The sequence below is a fragment of the Mauremys reevesii genome, linkage group 5, assembly GCF_016161935.1.
Source record: "Mauremys reevesii isolate NIE-2019 linkage group 5, ASM1616193v1, whole genome shotgun sequence".
Lineage (NCBI taxonomy): Eukaryota > Metazoa > Chordata > Testudines > Geoemydidae > Mauremys > Mauremys reevesii.
Window position 1 is genome coordinate 27,400,017 of NC_052627.1, and position 20,371 is coordinate 27,420,387.

General features: G+C 43.1%; 1 protein-coding gene across 7 annotated transcripts in view; it reads right to left on the bottom strand.

Annotated features, from left to right (window-relative positions):
- STPG2 (sperm tail PG-rich repeat containing 2) overlaps positions 1 to 20,371 on the bottom strand; it is a 410,139-nt gene that overhangs the window by 70,287 nt on the left and 319,481 nt on the right. For 3 of the 7 annotated variants that reach the window (XM_039541569.1, XM_039541571.1, XM_039541570.1), the window contains one exon: positions 4,377 to 4,463. The exons of 1 other annotated variant lie outside the window; for it this stretch is intronic. In XM_039541569.1, coding sequence (XP_039397503.1) covers positions 4,377 to 4,463 — 87 coding nt within the window. Of the gene's footprint in view, positions 1 to 4,355; positions 4,464 to 7,833; positions 8,692 to 20,371 lie in introns of those variants that run through there. 3 more of the 7 variants (XM_039541573.1, XM_039541575.1, XM_039541572.1) reach the window with 3 other exon arrangements.

Below are 20,371 nucleotides of genomic sequence, written 5' to 3' on the forward strand. Positions count from 1 at the left end.
ACTACAGAGACTGTTGGCATGGCTATTCCAGCATGGCCCCTACTGCAGATTCAGTGTATACTGACAGGAGATTTTCTGGTGAGATAGGAACACCACCTCCCCAAATGACTTTTACTACATCAACAGAAGCCCAGTTCTGATGTCAGAGCTGCGTCTACATTGAGGCTTTTATCAGCATAACTATGTTGCTGGGGGGGAAGGGGTCATACTCTCACCAACATTGCTATACTATACTACTAGACCACGCTAAAAACACGTGTTGAGAGCTCTCTCTTTCCATCTACAGCATGTGCCTATGAGTAAAAGATCTTGCCTGGGCATCTGGGGAAGAGAGATAGGGGATGAACTATATGAGTAGTGTCCTTTCTGGAACAAGAGTCAGAGTTGTCCCCAAAAATATCTATTTTACCCTTCAACCAGGCTAGATGCAAAGATGCAAAGTTACCACATGCTGTCAACTGGTACTATATTATAAATAAGGCTACATTTATGTCACGGAGGTCATGGAAGTCATGGAATCCATGACTTCCAGAGACCTCTGTGGCATTCTCTGCTTCAGCCCCAGGGGCGGTGGGACTCTGGAGCTGGCAGGCAGTGTGGCCCTGGCAGGGTTCCAGCGGCAGGTGACAGGCGGCCCTCTGCAAGGTTCCAGAGACAGGTGACCGACTCTTGAGGGGGCCCTCCTCAGGGTTCCAGCAATGGGTGACAGCCTCACACAGGACAGGGGCACACCTGAGGCAAGCGACTAGGGGTGTTCGTTTTCTCTTTGGGAAATATGGTCACCCTGCAGCTCCCAGCCATCGTGCTGTAAGCCCCGCCCCTTCCCAGCAGCTTCCAGCTGCTGCAGGTGGAGGGGGAACCCCACAGTCCCATCCACCATGGTGGTGGGGGAAACCATGGAGCTGCAGCAGCAAAAGTCACAGACAGGTCACGGCTTCCATGATTTTTTATTGATTGTCTGTGATGTGGCCGTGACTTTTACTGAAAATAACCATGACAAAATCTTAGCCTTAATTATAATCACTCAGGGGCAGTTCTTCAGGTCTTTTTGTTATGTATTTGCATAGCATCTAGCATAATAGGGCCCTGATCCATGATTGTGACCCTAGGTACTACTACAGTGCAAATAACAACATTTAGTCAGTGGAGTCAGTCCACCTGCCTGGAAGCCATATTGAGCTAGTGAGGCCTTATACAACTGAATGACATTCTTCTCTTTGTCTGTCAGCATGTCTGTCTATTTTACAGTATATACAATGATAACTTTTGAACATCACATCTGATCAATTCCAAAATTGTAGGGAATGTTCTAAGCACGAATTGCCAGTACCATATTGATTTTGGGGACAATCAGAAAATTGAAAGAGGGCAAATGAGGGGACACATGGTGCTGCTGTCATCTGTTGACGGCACCCATTAACACCTTGCTGCATAACAATAGCCCTGCTTATCCTCCCAATAGAGTTGAACACTGTTGACATCCTGAATGACAGAAGAGAAATAACTGCTCTTCTTTCTGGGAGCCTTGGGACAGGCTTAAATAGAGGTAACACTGCTAAATTCGACCTAAAATCGTAGTGTAGATCAGGCCTCAGTGAGCAGGGACAGAGGAAGAGGAAAGACAAGTTTTCCTTCTTTCCGTCCTCCTTCCTAACATCTTGCCTTCTCCAGATTGGGGAAAGAGGGCATCAACTATCAGCCCCTCCCTTCCAATCTGGGGGGAATAAAGGTACTTTGGGTTGGGGGAAAGAAAGAGACACAGAGCCCCTGGCATGGTGGAGAGAATAGTGGACCTGGGTACAAAGAACACTGGAGGGCGATTGGGGGATACTGGTATGGGGAAAGGTGGGCTCACAGAGCCCCTGGTGTGGGGGATAAGGTGGGAATGGGGCCACACAGAGCCCCTGCCATTGGAAAGGAAGTGTGAAATAGAGGACCTGGGGAAAAGTGGGAATGAAGGTGCCATAGCTGTTGGCATGAGAGAGAAAATGGGGGCCCTGATATGGGGGAGACACAGATTCCCTGCCAAGGGGGACATCGGGGGAGTTGCAGGAAGTCACTGTAGTACAGGGTCATGGGAGGGTGGCACAAAGGTAGTTTCTGTAGGTAATGGAGGATGCAAGGAGCCCCTGCGATAAGGTCCGGCTACATAAGTTATGAAGTGAAATCCTTGCTGATCTTCAACACACAAAAGAAGCTTACAAGAAGTGGAAGATTGGACAAATGACCAGGGAGGAGTATAAAAATATTGCTCAGGCATGCAGGAGTGAAATCAGGAAGGCCAAATCACACTTGGAGTTGCAGCTAGCAAGGGATGTTAAGAGTAACAAGAAGGGTTTCTTCAGCTTTGTTAGCAACAAGAAGTCAAGGAAAGTGTGGGACCCTTACTGAATGGGGGAGGCAAACTAGTGACAGGAGATGTGAAAAAAGCTAATGTACTCAATGCTATTTTTGCCTCTTGTTCATGAACAAGATCAGCTCCCAGACTACTGCACTGGGCAGCACAGCATGGGGAGGAGGTGACCATCCCTCTGCGGAGAAAGAAGTGGTTCAGGACTATTTAGAAAAGCTGGACAAGCACAAGTCCATGGGGCTGGATGCGCTGCATCCAAGGGTGCTAAAGGAGTTGATGGATGTGATTGCATAGCCATTGGTCATTATCTTTGAAAACTCATGGCAATCGGGGGAGGTCCCGGATGACTGGAAAAAGGCTAATGTAGTGCCCATCTTTAAAAAAGGGAAGGAGGATCTGGGAAAATACAGGCCAGTCAGCCTCACCTCAGTCCCTGGAAAAATCATGGAGCAGGTCCTCAAGGAATCAATTCTGAAGCTCTTAGAGGAAAGGAAAGTGATCAGGAACAGTTAGCATGGATTCACCAAAGGCAAGTCATGCCTGACTAACCTAATTGACTTCTATGATGAGATAACTGGCTCTGTGGATAAGGGGAAAGCAGTGAACGTGTTATTCCTTGACTTTAGCAAAGCTTTTGATTCTTGCCAGCAATTTAAGGAAGTATGGCCTGGAAGTAGAAAGCTGGCTAGATCATTGAGCTCAACGGGTAGTGATCAATGGCTCCATGTCTAGTTGGCAGCCGGTATCCAGCCGAGGGCCCCAAGGGTCGGTCCTGGGGCCGGTTTTGTTCAATATCTTCATTAATGATCTGGAGGATGCTGTGGACTGCACCCTCAGCAAGTTTGCAGATGACACTAAATTGGGAGGAGTGGTAGATACGCTGGAGGGTAGGGATAGGATACAGAGGGACCTAGACAAGTTAGAGGATTGGGCCAAAAGAAATCTGATGAGGTTCAACAAGGACAAGCGTAGAGTCCTGCACTTAGGATGGAAGAATCCCATGCACTGCTACAGACTAGGGACCAAGTGGCTAGGCAGCAGTTCTGCAGAAAAGGACCTGGGGGTTACAGTGGACGAGAAGCTGGATATGAGTCAACAGTGTGCCCTTGTTGCCAAGAAGGCTAACGGCATTTTGGGCTGTATAAGTAGGGGCACTGTCAGCAGATCGAGGGACGTGATCATTCCCCTCTATTCGACATTGGTGAGGCCTCATCTGGAGTACTGTGTCCAGTTTTGGGCCCCACGCTACAAGAAGGATATGGAAAAATTGGAAAGAGTCCAGTGGAGGGCAACAAAAAAGATTAGGGGGCTGGAGCACATGACTTATAGAATAGAATAATAGAAAATCAGGGTTAGAAGGAACCTCAGGAGATCATCTAGTCCAAACCCCTGCTCAAAGCAGGACCAATCTCCAGACAGATTTTTGCCCCAGATCCCTAAGTGGCCCCCTCAAGGATTGAACTCACAACCGTGGGTTTAGCAGGCCAATGCTCAAATCACTGAACTATCTCTCCCCCAGGAAGGGATATGAGGAGCGGTGAAGGAAACTGGGATTATTTAGTCTCCAGAAGAGAAGAATATGGGGGATTTGATAGCTGCTTTCAACTACCTGAAAGAGGGTTCCAAAGAGGATGGATCTAGATAGTTCTCAGTGGTAGCAGAGTAATGGTCTCAAGTTGCAGTGTGAGAGGTTTAGGTTGAATATTAGGAAAAACTTTTTCACTAGGAGGGTAGTGAAGCACGAAATGGATTATCCAGAGAGGTGGTGGAATCTATTTCTTTAGAGGTTTTTAAGGTCAGGTTTGACAAAGCCCAGGCTGGGATGATTTAGTTGGGGATTGGTCCTGCTTTGAGCAGGAGGTTGGACTAGATGACCTCCTGAGGTCCCTTCCAACCCTGATATTCTATGATTCTAAGCGTGTGTCCCCCTCGTCTTTAGAGCAGAGATTTTGAACCTAGGGGTCCACAGACTATGTCTAAGTGGTTTGCAAAAGGTTGTTACCATAGAACAGTGTTTTCCAACCTGTACTCCAGGGGCCCCAGGCAGGCCGCAAATTATGTCTAAGATTTCCAAGGGGTCCACACCGCCATTTGAAATATGTGTAGGGGTCTACAAATGAAAAAAGGTTGAAAACCACTGCTTTAGAGGTTTCTTATTTGAGCATTAAAATACAATTAAATTTAAAATCCTTCAAAACAACTTCTGTTAAATAGATGCTAAATAAAAATGCAAAGGGGTTCTAAAAGTAGGATGCTCCTTTTTATATAAAATATTTTATGTAGTTCTTTATATTTTAAACTAATTTCCCTACCAAGACCTACTCATTCATTTAGAATAACAAGCTATTGCTATGACTATTTGGCTCTATTGTCTATAATTCTCAGCATGGGCCAGATCCTCTGAGCTGTTAAGGCCCCTCTGTGCTGCCAGAGAAAAGTACTATTGCTTTAGCCAGCATAAGTAAGAGTAGCGCTGTGACTGCTCTAATTTGTGCTGAGGTCAGTTCAGCCCCCAGCCAGCCCTAGGATGTGGGGGGAGGGTTTTAAGGTCACTTAGAGCCACTTTTGTCTCTCCTCCACTCTATCCCCAGCTGGGCTGTGTACAGGGGCGGCTCTATGTTTTTTGCCGCCCCAAGCACGGCAGTCAGGCGGCCTTCGACGGCATTTCTGCGGGTGATCTGCCAGTCCCGCGCCTTCAAAGGCAGCCTGACTGCTGCCGCCCCCACGGTGACCAGCTCGCTGCCTAGGGTGACCAGACAGCAAGTGTGAAAAATTGGGACAGAGGGTGGGGGGTAATAGCAGGGGCGACTCTACGTTTTTGGCCGCCCCAAGCAGTCATGCGCGGGAGGCGCCCCGGAGCCGCGGGAGCAGCGGACCTCCCGCGGGCATGACTGCAGAGGGACCGCTGGTCCCGCGTGGCTCAGCTGGACCTCCCGTGGCTGCGGACGGTTCGCGGGTCCGGCGGCTCCGCTTGAGCTGCCGCAGTCATGCCTGCGGGAGGTCCAGCCGAGCCGCGGGACGAGCGCCCCCTCCGCAGTCATGCCTGCGGCAGGTCCAGTCGTCCCGGGGCTCCGGTGGACCTCCCGCAGGCATGACTGTGGCAGGTCCGCCGGCCCAGACTGCTGCCCCCCCGGCCGCAGGGGACGCCCCCTAGATTTTGCCGCCCTAGGCACCAGCTTGTTTTGCTGGTGCCTAGAGCCGCCCCTGGGTAATAGGCACCCATGTAAGAAAAAGCCTCAACTATCGGGACTGTCCCTATTTAATTGGGACATCTGATCACCCTATTGCCACCCCCTGCGGCTTGCCGCCCCAGGCATGTGCTTGCTGTGCTGGTGCCTGGAGCCGCCCCTGGCTGTGTATGAGCTTGGCACACCTGGGGATTGAACTCTATTTAGGCCACATGTTCTGCTGAAGTTGCTACTGCAACTAGACTCTTTACTTAAAATTCAGCTCTCTGTTCAAGGGGACTGGCTAATTAAAAATAATATTTTTTCTACCCATGAAGTTGGCAAAAAGGAGAGATGCAGTCATCTGTATTATAACAAACATTGTAACTTACAGCCCATGGGCAATTATCATTACTACAGAGGTTACAAAAGCCCATATGCATTGTCCATTACGGCCTTGCTTTTTGTTTTAGTTTCATTTTTCAAAACTACAAAGGGTATGAGACCATTATTACAATCCTGGGAGAATAGCCATTTGAGTGATTATTACGATTTTGCAAGATAATACCCTCTAAATGTTAAAGAAAACACTGCACCGCATGATTCTTAAACAGCTTGTTTATAGATAAACAAAAAAAGTCATTAGAATGAATGGTAAAGTTATTTAGGTTGGCATCAGTAGTACAGAGAATTAACCATATTTATTGTGATCTGAGATGAATAGCCCATCTTCTTCATCATAATCAGCTTCATCTAATTCCATCCTTCAGATACTTTAATTTATCTAACTTACACAGAATGTGTTAAACAAAAAAGCACTTCACAATATTGGTGTAATTTACATCAAATGCACTAGAGAAAATTACCTAATACAATTTTCTAAACCATTTAGTATCATGAACTTGGCACTAAAAGGGAAAATTGCATTTTATGATTTGTAGGCTATTGAAACCACTGCACACCTGAATTCACACAATCTGTGCATTATCATGCCTCTCCCTTAGCAGTATAAAAGCCTTAATAAAGCTGAAAGCTAGCCTGAAGATTCTGTGCATTAGGCAGAAAGATATATTAAATTCCTAGCCCCACTAGCCACGTTAGAATCTGCAATTGTAACAATATGATTGTGGTCTCTTTTCAGATTCTGGCACGAGTGTCTAGAAAGTCACTCCTTACTCTGGAGTGGTTTCCTTCTGAGGGAATAGGAAAACACAGCAGTGGAGAAATAAACATCAATTAAAAAAAACAAACAGCTGAATCAACGCTACCAAATAACAGGACTCTGCTAAAGTAAAGTCAATATATCTATAACATGTTGAGATTTCATTACCATTTTTGTTACCTGTGGAGCTGTTTGTACAACCTACCCCAAATGAATTTAAGCCAAAAGAGGATAATCACATATAGAAAAAATGTTGCTAAGATACTACTAAATACACAGGGCCAAAATTGCGACGCCTTTCCTAATTCATGGCCAGATCATTCCCTACTGGGGTCTACTCAATGGGAGGGAGATCAGGAGGAGAACATTTCGACCTTACAGGGATTCCTCACACCCTCACTCTGCATAAAAGACCTCTTCTTTTACTCTGTTTTTATTCAGGCAAACTTCACTTGGAAAGGAATGGGCTACATCCTAATAGGTAGTGAGGACCCATTACTCCCTCTGAAGTAAACGGGACTTGTAGATGGTCAAAGATTCTCTGGATCTAATAATAGGGAGTTCTGACTCAGAAAAAAAATGAGTGTCAAATGAGTAAGAAACCTATTAACTTAATTTGGAAAATGTAAATCTTAATTAAAACAAATCTATTTTACAGAGTAATTTGGAATACACCTCTACCTTGATATAATGCTGTCCTCAGGAGCCAAAATATCTTACCACGTTATAGGTGAAACCGCGTTATATCGAACTTGCCTTGATCCACCGGAGTGTGCACCCCCCCCCCCCCCGGAGCACTGCTTTACCACGTTATATCTGAATTCGTGTTATATCGGGTCACGTTATATCGAGGTAGAGATGTACTTTTCAGAAATACATGTAGTTTCATTACCAGCAAATTGAAAATTCAAATTGTGAAAACAAGTCCATTCTAAAAGGTAGGCTTTAAAGGATTACCCTAAACAAATCTTAGGAACAGAGCTACCAATTTTGTAGACAAATGCTCATTTAATTCAAAAAGTAAATGACAAATAATGGTACAAAACCAGTTTGCAATATTTTTATATTAACTAAGCAGTTTTTAATATATTAGAAAAAGCAAAACAGTGAAACTCTGTCTTTAAGGTCAAAAAGTAGCAAAGTCAGCAGGCATGCAAGCTATATTTTGACATGAGACTGAAAAAAGTCACAGTACCCAATTTACAGTTTCCATGAAACATAATATTCCATTCCTTGAGGGCAAGAAAGAGTTTAGTATTTAATTGCTACTTTTCCCAAAGGAGCAGAATGGCTATGTTCAGAACAGTTTAGAAATATACAAATACTAATTTTAACTGGCTTTCCTCTATAATTTTTTCTATAAATACTAAAATTATTTTGTGATTTAACACTTTTACCTACTTTGTGTATTTTTCCTATTTTTTTTGGCAGAGGACTGCATTGTCAGATATAAACCCCAAATCCAAAATTCTGTACTGTAATGCTAATAGTAATTTAACAGGAAATTTTTAAAGCAAAAACAAATTGTGAGAATCAGAGGGTAAATTTAGACAACAGCCAAGGGGCTCCTAATTAAGCTGGCTGAAATTCCCTAAGGTTCTTGAGGATCTAGTCCATGTTACTAACTGTAAGAAATGTAACTCTATGTTCGCTATATAGATTACAGTTGATAAAAAAAATCAAGCAAGAGCAAGCATATCCTTAAACTAAAATACTTTTAACACTATTAATTGAAGTTGATTTGTCAAATCAAAGGCAAGTTACAGTCAAATTGAAACATCAATAAGAATCAAGTCAATAGATCAATGAATGTGTGCTAGAAATATGTTTAAAATATACAAGGATTTATACAGTACTGAGTCTCCATTCACCTATTTAGGGAGTTTAAGATGGAATACATTTTGTACAAAGCCTTCTATTTTTCTACAGAAGAGGTACATCCTTGGCAGTATCACTGCATGCATCTTCACACTGCCTAACCAATGTGCTTGAAGTTGAGAGAAGTTCACCTGTAACAGTGAAAGGGAAGTTTGGTTTTGAGAATTCCACCCCACTCTGGATTGGCTCTGCTCCCATTTAAGTCAATAGTAAAGCTCTCATTGACTTCAACGATAGAATAGTACAGACTCTAAGGGTGGGATCTTCAAAAATGCTCAGTAGTAAAATCTTCATTGACTTTAATAAGAGCAGAGTTGGGCCAGCACTGAGCATTTTTGTAGATCCCACCCTTAAAGTATGTACCATTGATCACTAGCTTCTCTGCTCAAATTGCCAACAAAGGTATCAATTAGAACTAATTTTGGTGTGGATATATCCATTGGAAACTTGATCAAAAGTTACCACATCTCTTTAAAAAGGCCAGTGGACAATCATTGGAAGGTGAAAGTTGCAGTCATCAGTGACCTGGGTCAGTCACACAATAATCTAGCAGTGAAAGGCTAAGATCCCATGACCAATCTCCTGAGACATGCCGTGCCCTCATTCTAACCATTTGGCCAGTTGCATGTGAAATTGAAAGAATCAAAACAGCATTATGGACAAAACGTAGCACATAAATTTTAACTTAGGTTTCTTTTATAGACACTGCAAAAGAAAAGTGATTGATAAAACATGCTCTCACTTAATAATATCAATGGCAAGTATAGTACACACTTACTATAAAAACAAATAAATAAATACTGTTTCCTCTCCACCTTAAACTTTTAACGACAGTGGGAAAATAGTACAGCAAACAAGATATTCAAGCTTTATCCAAAAGCTCCTATAAAAATGACATTCAGCTTGAGACTAAAATAAAATTTCAAACCCCAAAAGCTTTGAAATATATAGTCAAAGGCTAAAATAAAATTACAATATTTAATTTTCAGCACTGTGCAGGTGTGATGGGACAAACCTTACCTGAGCAAAACATTTTGCAAGATTGTAGCAAGGAAAGCAGTGTTATAAAAAATTGTTTTGAGGTAAAAATTCCAAGTTCTTCAAAATAAAAATATACTATATAATTGTTCAACAAGATACAGTCATCTGAATACTTTTTTCCTGATGGTTTTTACCTTTATTTATTTCTCCCATTTTTTCCTTACAGTTTTAGATGCTTAACAAGTATGTATAAAGTTAATTCTCTTATATAATTCCCTAGAATATTTAGAAACTGCTATATTTACTGTTTTTCTTTTAAATTCATTTAGTGTGTTTTGTTCTACATTAAAGAAAAAGGATTCACAATCTAACTAAAGGAGGAATTATATTTATATCCTTTTAATAAAAAATAATTCCTCCCACTTGCACAGTATGTTTCATCTGAAGATCTCAAGTGCTTTAAGAATACTAAGGGCCAAATTCTGGGGTTAAATGTCAGCATAAGTTGCATAGTGCAAAACTAGCACGAGTATAAATTAGTTTATATAGTGCTCAGGTGTGGGAAAGAGTGGGGTTCTAGCAACAAAGCAACCAGCAGGACTTTAAAGGATGAGGGATGCCTCCGTTAAGAACAAGTTTGAAATCTCTGTAAATTCCTTTTCTGTGGCACTGCTGCAGGGCTGTGATGGTTCAAGATACTTACAAAATCCACTGGTAAAGTATTCAGACTTCAAACTGAAGAACCTCATGTCAGTAATCTATACTTATTACTGGAATGTCCAGCAGCCCTTGTGAGCTACAGAGGCCAAGAAATTTTCAAAGTTAGTTAAGGATCATTCTGTAAAGGCTGCCTTAGCTGATGATTTTATGAATGCCACCAGGGGACAGGAAGCACCTTTTTTAATGGGTCCAGGATCTTAATATTTAGCACTGGCCCAGGATTAATCTAAACAGGTCCAGAGTGAGGACAGTTCCATTGCAGATCTGTTAAAAATGCTTTCACCCCAATATACAGAATGAAAAATCCAAGGTAAGCTGAATGTTTCTAAAAAAAGACTACCCAATCGGGAATTTCCATTTACTGAAACTAACCCGTTTTGCTCTTTCCTGAGGTTAGCACAAAAGCGAACTCTTTTGAGACTAAAAAGCAGTCTTGGTCTGAAACAGAATGAGGGAGCTGAGGATCTGCATGAAGTGACTGTTTTGCTAGGGTGTGCATGAATCTAAATAAATTCATCCAAAGTCAGTACAGGATTCCATAGTGTCACTTCATAGGACTACTGAAAAGGGAAGCATCTAGTAAACTTCATACAAGAAATTTTAGTTCTAGTGGAAACAGCTTTTTGTCCAGCTCAGCTCAACTTCCTGGAGAGCGCAATAAAGATATAACATGTACACTTCAAATTATCGCGATCCTTTGCACTCAGGAACCCAAGTAATACAGAGGTGAGATGGAGATCAGAACCTAACAAAACCCAGACCAGTGTGTCCTGCTTCAACTCTCATTAACCAGCATTTTTTACTTCAGCTAATGTTTTTGGATTTCAGATTTGAATAAGAAGCTACCGGTATTCTGGAAGAGTGATATGAATGGAGATAAGTAACAGAAGAGGCTATCAGTCAGTGGTTAAGAGGATTTCATCTGGAGGACATGCAGCGTATTTATCCTTCCCACCTGGTAGGTCAACGCCCCCCACCTGAGCTGGGATTCCACTTCCCCCTTGATCCTCTCTGATATTGCCCTCTGAACCTTCCCTGTGTAACCTAGGGCAGCAGAGATGCTTAAAGAGGCCACTTTTTCTCAGTGCTGTCTGGACAAAGACCTACCACATTCAGTTGTAGTGAGGACATTTTCTCACACCCTAATCCACAGACCTTTTAGCCTGTGCAAACTCGGACTGTGGCTCTATACTACTAATCTGTATCATCCTGAACTCATTCTCCAGCTTCAAAAGACTTAAAAATTATCTCGTCATCAACAGGACAGATGCAACTGAATAATGTAGCTGTCTTTAAATGTGCATCAAGACAATATCAGGAAACTAAATGTAAATAAGATTGCTGACAGTTTCATCCAGAAAGCTACAGTAAGACACAATGTCTTTAAACTGGGACATTAGTGAAGACAGCTTGTAGGTGATTGAATGATTTTAATATACTGTAATTTATGATAATGTAATTATGTAGTTCATAACAATTTAATCATTATTAAAATAGTAAAGATACCAATGATAGACATGTTCAATAACTAGAATATGAAAGAAGTGTATAAATATACTGAAAATAGCTTCCCCCGAAAACTGACAGAGTGCCCCCTCCTCCCCCAAACACACACATCTCTTCAAAAGCATCCACCGGCAAAACCAAAAGTCAGCGCCTATGGCACCAGCTTCATGGACTCATAGAAGAGATGAGTGACCCATCAGAGCACAGGACTCAGATTTCTCCTTTCTTGGAAATGAGCTTGACTATAGAATCTTTAAATTAGTGGGATCTTCGGCCTCTCTAAGTGCCAACAGATGATAAAAGGCTTCAGTGCCTTGTCTTTCACCAGCTAAGTCTCCCGATGTCAGTGGCCAAGAGGCTGGAGTTCAGTCATTCAATCAGTAATTCTAGCCCTTTTTAGCTCTGAGGATGAGAACAGTGTAGTATGAGCATCACTTAACATGAGAGTCAGCCCCTCAGGTACCTCAAACAATGGATCACAATTGACATTTTTCTATTTTAAGATGCATATTATTGTAAAATTGTTCTTGTTTTAAAGCTAACATGGAAGATTATGGGAAAGAGATGGTTCCTTGATTACTTCGTAAGTGGGGAGAAAAAAAGACAAAAGTTGACCATGTAGACAGGCCTTTTATAATCTCCAGTCCTAGAACATTCAGTTGTTAAGTAGGTTTTAAGTGGCCCCTGGCAACCTTACTTCTGTCAATATTTTTGCAGCTCATAAGACTCTCTATAACTCCTGTAGTTGGCATGGTCAGAAGAGTAGAGGACTTTGCTCATGCAGCCATCCTTTGATCGTAACAACCTAGCCAATTATCACCTTGTGACGAAGTTGCCATTTGTGAGGAAAATTATTGAGAAAGTCAAGGCAGAGCAACTCCAGCCTCACCTGGGCTCCTCCAATTTCCTGAATCTCTACTGATCTTCTTTTTGGTCTTGGCATAGTATGGAGACTTCATTAGTACCTTTGGCTGATGAGCTCCATCTTGCCATGGGCAATGGTCAGATGCCAATGATGATTTTATTAGCTCTATTGGTGGCCTTAGATATGTCAGGTTCCTGTATATAAAATACTAGCAATATTGATTGTGTCCTTTTAATATTTAAATAAAACCTCTCTTCATGAATGTTTTTCCAGCTGCTACCTAATTTACCTAATACAGTATTGGCTTGCTGTAAATATTAGTGTGGAACAGAGTGACATACCTATTACATCTCGGAGAGGATGGGTAACAGGAAGGGGGAGTGTGGGGGAGAAGAGTTTTACTCCTATCCCTTTTCCAGATGATGTGGTTGGGCAGCAGCAGGAGAAAAGGGGATGGGACAGTGAATCAAAGAGTATGGGAAAGCAACAGTGGATGGGGGCAGCAAAAGAGACTGTATACTCAAGGAGGAGAGAGTGGCGCACAGCTATGGGTGGTGACAGAAATGGGGTCTAACCCCCCAAGTGTTCAGGTAAGTATGCAGCAGTGTTATGGGAGAGAACAAGGCATTGGCCACTCTTCTCCAGGACATTATCTCAGCTAGACACAAGGAAAGCAGAAAACTACAATGCCCAGATTGAACATAAATGAGATTTAGATCTGATCACTGTCCTGTGGACACTACAGCCTAAAACACCTCACTATCTCCTCTAACAGCCTTTCTTATACATCTACCAAAAGGGCAGAATAGGACCCTGCATGATGTTTCAGTGCAGATGAACAGTTATTTAATAACACATTTTTGTCAAGTGAAATTATAATTCTCATTTATTTAGGTTGGTTGGGAACAAACAAAGGCCTGCATGATTGCCAGAACCTTGTGTCAATGAGTAAATCTAGGCCTCAGATATTAGGTTATCTATCCATTGAACACTAAACCTTTTGCAGGCTGCATGTGAAGAACTAGAAAGTCCTCCCAAAGACAAGCGTTCTTGGGAAGGCAACTTAGTTCAAAGGAAGAAGAACAGGGCTGAATTCTAATTTGGTCTCTGCTACAGGCTTACAGTGTGACCTCGAGCAAGTCACTTCCCCGCTCTGTCCCACGTTTTCCACTTGTGAAATTGTCCATGGCCCCTGATGCATGCACAGAGGTAGCTACACACACACACACATACATTATATATATAGATATAGATATATTTGTGCCCTCAGGTAACTTTTGCTTTGTTTATATGTGAAACCAAACTGGATTATTGGATTTAAGCTGTCATGTTTTAAAGTAGCCTTAATAAAAGATACACTGTACACCATTAAAAGCTTGACTTTTACCACAGTACAGTGTTTCCAGTACTCCCCATTCTTAGAATTGGAAATCTCACAAATAGCATAACAAATATTTCACTTTGGCAAGAGGTCTATTCAAAGATTTTAATGGTGATCATTGTAAAGGTAATACATCAAAATGCGCTTGCTGGATATTTTTAAACCTGTTAGAAATAGGAAATCGCAAAAGTTAACGTATAAGTAACTTACCAGATCCTTTCACCCCACTTTCTAACAGGGGGGCTGTATTTAGATAAGAAAACTTTCCCAGTGATGAAAGTAACTATTGATAGGGAGAGATTCCCGTGAATGAAAATATTTAAAACACTCAAAATCCCAATTTCCTCTTAATTCACCTGACTCCCCGCTTTTCTAAAAAAAAAAAGACTGAGCAAAGGTACTCGTTGCCAGCCACACTGAGCTGACATCTCCAAAAATAGACTTGTCTCTTCTCTGACAAAAGCCACACTTTACAAACGTGATAGCCATGCATAAACTGACATAGCTGAGATATCTTTACATGGTATACTCACCTTTTCACAATATTGGGAGGGATATTATACTAATCCAATGCAAGAACGTATACATTTGGGATAAGTATTATCTATATCCTTACTACAGCATCTATTCTATTGAACTATACATTTGAACAGATATGGTTAGTGAATTGAAGTTAGAGATTTTAACAATTAAAAGCTAAATTCTGAGATGTTTCAAGGAATGCCTCAGAAATGGGAATAGGCTGAAGTTTATTCAACTTATGTAGCTTCAAAACGGCTATACCTCAGATCCACATTCTTGTAGTAAATGACTCGACTGAAAGAACTATTTGAGCAGCTGACATTTATATTCTGACACAAACTATGCTGAACGTGTATGGACAGCATAGGACACTTGGCTCTCTGGCTCTCCTTAGTTGATGAACAGTTCTCGTTAGCTACAGGTTAGAGGAGCTTCCAGGCTTGTAAGGGTTAATAAGAAAACTGTAACTGTCTCTGAGCCCTCATCCACACTAGCCTCTTCTGCATCGAATTTCTGCTTAGTGCAGCAAAGAATCTAGACCTTTGAGGGTGAAAATAATCCTATTTGCCAAACTTGAAATTGAAGCACAATATAAATAACGATGTGAGAATAAATCTCCTGTGCTGAAGAAATAAATCTGTGAATGCAACTCTAGGACTTAAAAATCCACTAGGTCATGCATCATTTTCAAGTGAGGAAACCTTCCCCGGTAAGCATGGAAAACTAAACCATCAATTCCTGTAGAATTTAAGCTTCCATTTTTAAAATCAGTAATATTTACAATGCTTGTGGTTGTATAAATAGCCTTACACATAAAATTGATGCAACCAAGACAATGTTTTATTTCTGAGTCTGCAGACAGATGGCTCCATTTCTGTTTGTAGCTGTGTAACCATGCCTCCTCAGTGGATCTCAACTGAGAATGCCAAATTCATGACAACCTGCTGAGAAATGGGGCAAATACACCCCAAGACTGGTGGCTAATCCCCCATAAGATATACCAAACCAGCAACAAAAGGAAACTTCTGTTTCACCACACTGGCTAACAAGAAGTCATGAAAGCAGTTTCCTTAGGCATTCCAGTCCTTATAGTACCACCAAAACAACCAGACTTAGAGATGAGTGGTTCTTTAAAATCAATCTCTTCAAATAAAGGGTTCTTCTGATCCCAAAGGACCAGCCACACACCCAGGTCAATATATAACTTAGATCTTACTCAAAAACTCACACTGATGCCAATCCTTTAGTATCTAAAATCTAAAGGTTTATTTATAAGAAGGGAGGAAGGAAGGAAGGAAGGGAGAGAGGAAAGAAGTTAAAATTGGTTAAAGGAATCAAATGCATACAGTTATTGCAAAGTTCTTGGTTCAGGCTTGTAGCAGTGATGGAATAAACTGCTGGCTTAAGTCAAGTCTCTGGTCGCTTCCAAAACATTGGAAGATCCTCAGTCCCTTGGATAGAATACTCCCATTAGTATAAGTCCATATTCCAGAGGTTTGAGTAGGAAAGAGGCTGGAGCAGAAAAGAGGCAAAATGGAGGGGTTTCCAGGGCCTTTTATCTCTTTTGCTGTGTGGAGGGAATCTCATGATTCTTACTATGGAAATGTATGGTAACAAGATGGTGGTTGGAGTCACATGGACAAGTCACATGTCCATGCATTTTGCCTAGTCATTGCAGGAAGCCATTTCCTATACTTCAGATGGAACATTTGCAGGATAGTCCATTCAGTGTAAATGGGCGTCTCCCATGGTCCATTGTCAGTTAAGTGTTTCTTGATGAGCCACTTAATTTGAATAGTCTCTTCAAGATGTGCTGGCGAACTACTTCTTTAATTACCTCAGGAGCAAACATTTGAAATACAGGTATAGAGCCAATACTCATAACTTCAAATACAAATACGATACATGATACAGAGAGCATAATCATAACGAGCAAACCTTTTTATAGACACCTCACTTGACAACCTTTGTACAAGATTTGTTGCAAATATATAACAGTGGTTGCAACAATAATCTATATGGTCATATTTTAATCAGATAACGTCACAAGCTGACAAGCAAAAGCACAGTGAAATTAACAAGATGGGTCATTTTCAGGACTCTGATGCTCCCTAGACAAAAGTGAAAGTGTCATGATTCATGTCAATTTCAAGGTGCTGCTGTTCAACAAAGTTATGAGTCACAGCCACTGTTGCTGCAGGGATTCATAAAGGATAAGTACTATAAAAATGTAGGCTAGAGTGGGAGTAGAGTAGCAGAGACCTCTTACCCCCCAGGAAATCTAGGGGAGGGATAGAGTAGTGAGCAACTTGAAGGGGTACTGAGTGGAGACCCTCCACCTCCCGCAGCAGACAGGAAGCTTTGCAGTATATGTATGCCCAATAGAAACAGTTCCACTTGCATAAGTATGGATATACATTAAAAATATGAATCATTTTGTACAAGTCACAAAGGGAAGAAATGCCTCAAATATGAAAGAGAAATATGTAGAAATTTGTGTTTTGTTGTTTCTACCATAAGACTAAACATCAGATCTTCCTAACCACAGCTAGTGTTGTCAGTTCCTATTTAGAACCACTGTAGGATTTAAAGTGGCAAATGAAATGGCAAAAACCTCAAAGGAATATTGAAATTCCAAGGGTCAAAATGCGATCTGTATATACACTTGAGGAATTCTTCAGATCTCATTTTCAGTGGAAATAGTTTGATTTAAATAATCATCTTTGTTGATGCAGATCTCAAACTGACACATGCATGTTCTTGTTCAAATGAAAAAACAAAGTTACTTTATCGTATATTTTTATTTTTTATCTTTTAGATGAGTATATATCATACTCAACTTGTCTTGACTTTTGCAACTCCCTTCTCTACGGACTCTTCAATTCCCAGCTCACCAGAATCCAGCATGTGCTGACAGTCGTAGTCTACCTCTTCACATATACGAAGAGCAAGCAGCACATCAATTGAATTGTTAATACTGCCAGCTCTCAATGCATTTCAGAATCTAGTTTATGGTTTTCCTCCTTGTTTTTAAAATCCTCACTGAATTCACTCCAGCCTGTCTCACAGACTTTGTTGCTTTTTTCCCCCACCACCACCACAACCACCACCACCTATTTATCTCGTAATGGTCTTTTCTCTGTTCCTTTACATAATTTTAACAGTGTTGTTACGGCTTGAACATCATCGTAAATCTGAGGCTAAACCGAAGAGCTTATCATCTCGTTTATATAGAGTAGAGACACTTAGAGAAGGAGCAAGGGAACATGGGGGTAGTGGGGCAAAAAAGACGGTTACTCACCGTTGTAACTGTTGTTCTTCGAGATGTGTTGCTCATATCCATTCCATGTAGGTGTGTGCGCGCCGCGTGCACGTTCGTCGGAAGACTTTTACCCTAGCAACTCAGTGGGTTGGCTGGGCGCCCCCTGGAGTGGCGCCACCATGGCGCCGGATATATACACCAGCCGACCCACCCACTCCTCAGTTCCTTCTTGCCAGCTACTCCGACAGTGGGGAACAAGGGTGGGTTTGGAATGGATATGAGCAACACATCTTGAAGAACAACAGTTACAACGGTGAGTAACCGTCTTTTCTTCTTCGAGTGGTTGCTCATATCCATTCCATGTAGGTGATTCCCAAGCCTTACGTAGGCGGTGGGGTCGGAGTGAGATGTTGCAGAATGCAAACTGCTGAGCCAAAAGCTGCATCATCTCTGGACAGTTAGACCAAAGAGGCAAAGGTCCGGAGAGAGGACCAGGTAGTAGCATGACATAGCCCTTGGAAGGGTATGTGAGTCGGAAAGGCAGCAGAAGAAGCCTGAGCCCTGGTGAAACGAGCAGTAAGGTGGCTCGACGGAACATGGGCCAAGTCACAGGAGGTGCAAATGCATGACGTCACCCAAGATGGAAAGCTCTGGGAGGAGACAGGTAGGCCCTTCATCCGGTCTGCCAATACAACGAAGAGTTGGGGGCGTACAAAAAGGCTTGTCCGCTCGACATAAAAAGCGGACGTCTAGGGAGGGCAAATGTGCTCCCTTCGCGATGAATGGGGCTTCGGAAAGAAGACCGGAAGGAAGATATCCCGGATGATATGAAGGGTCAACAGCACCTTAGGGAGGAAGGCCAGATGTGGTCACAACCGCCCCTTGTCCTTACGCAACATAGTGTACCGTGGGTCCACTGTGAGAGCCCGAAGCTCGGAGACTTGTCCAGCCGATGCAAAGGCTACAAGGAAAAAACTGTCCCTCAGGACAGGCATCTCAGCGAGCATGTTGTCAGTGGTTCGAATGGAGCAGGCATAAGTCTGCTTATAACCAGGTTGAAGACCCAGGAGTTGGTGGGGCGGTGAACCTGGGGGCATAAATGCCCCAAGCCCTTGAGGAACCTAGAAACCACAGTGTGTGAGAATATGAAGCAGCCACTCTCCCTTGGGAGGAAGGTAGAGAAGGCTGCCAAGTGCACCCTTAATTTTGAACTGCGCCAGGCGCTGCTGTTGGAAGATCATAGGCGATCCAAGAGGAAATGGATTGGAACCTCTGTGGGGGAAACATTGTGCTTTGTAGCAGCAAGAGAAAGACTGCCAGTTGGGCAGATACGTTAACCGAGTGGAAGGCTTCCTACCACCCAGGAGAATCCTGTAGAACCGAGGCAGAACAACGTAACTCGGATCGGTTTAGGCCCGCAGCAGGCATGCGGAGATGTGCAGGGATTGCAGGTCTAGGTGGTAACGTTTGCCGTGATCCAGCGTTATGAGGTCTGGGCAAAGAGGCAAGGGAATTGGTTGGCTACCGACAGGTGTAGCAACATGGTGTACCAGTGCTGCCTGGACCACGCTGGAGCGATCATGATCAGATGCACTCTGTCCCTGCGGAGTGTTAGCAGGACCTTGCGAACCAGTGGGAGCGGTGGGAAAGCGGACGGCAAACGGCTCGTCCACGGCATCAGAAAAGCAGCCAAGATCAAGCCCTGGGAGAGGCCTTGGCATGAGCAGAACTTCTCTCTCGTTCTGTTTCCGCGAGAGCAAAGTTCCGGAAACGTAATGGATAACCTCCGGAGGAATCAACCACTTGAGAGACAGGAAGGATCTGCTGAGGCGATCCGCTAGAGTGTTCCGCACTCCTAGGAGAAAGGACACTACCAGGACCATCAATTGAACTGTGCAGGAGTCCCGGAGCTGGATAGCTCCCTGCAAAGAGAGGAGGACCGTGCTCCTCCGTGCTTGTTTATGCAACGGGTGTCCGTTGTGTTGTCTGTGAACACCGAGACACAACAGCCTTGTAGGTACTGCTGAAGCGCCTGGTACACAAGGCAGACTGCTCTCAACTCCCGGACATTGATGTGCAAGGGCAGCTGTTGAGCCAACCAAAGGTCTGGAGTGGGAAACTGACCCAAGTGAGCACCCCAGCCAAGAGATGGGGGCGTCCATCATGAGGGACACCGAGGGTGAGGTGGATGGAACAGCACCCCTGCACACATCAGGGAGGGCGTCAACCCCCAGTTGAGGGAGCCTAGGACGCTCGGGGGGATCGAGGCCACCATGACCATGCTGTCTCTGGCCGGGTGGTACACTGAGGTGAGTCACGATTAAAGTGTACGGAGGCGAAGCCTGGCATGTTCGGTTACGCACGTGCAGGCAGAAAACCTAGGCAAGTTCAAGCCAAAGTTGCCGGGAAGGTCCGTAGACCTTGTACAATGGTTACCATTGTGTGAAATCAAGGCGTAGGTAAGCAGGCTGTGCGATATTGAAGTCCAGGGTGGCCTCAGTTAAGTCTATTCCCTGAGCGGGAATCAGGGTGGATTTCGCTATATGGATCCTCAGTCCTAAACCCAGGAATAGG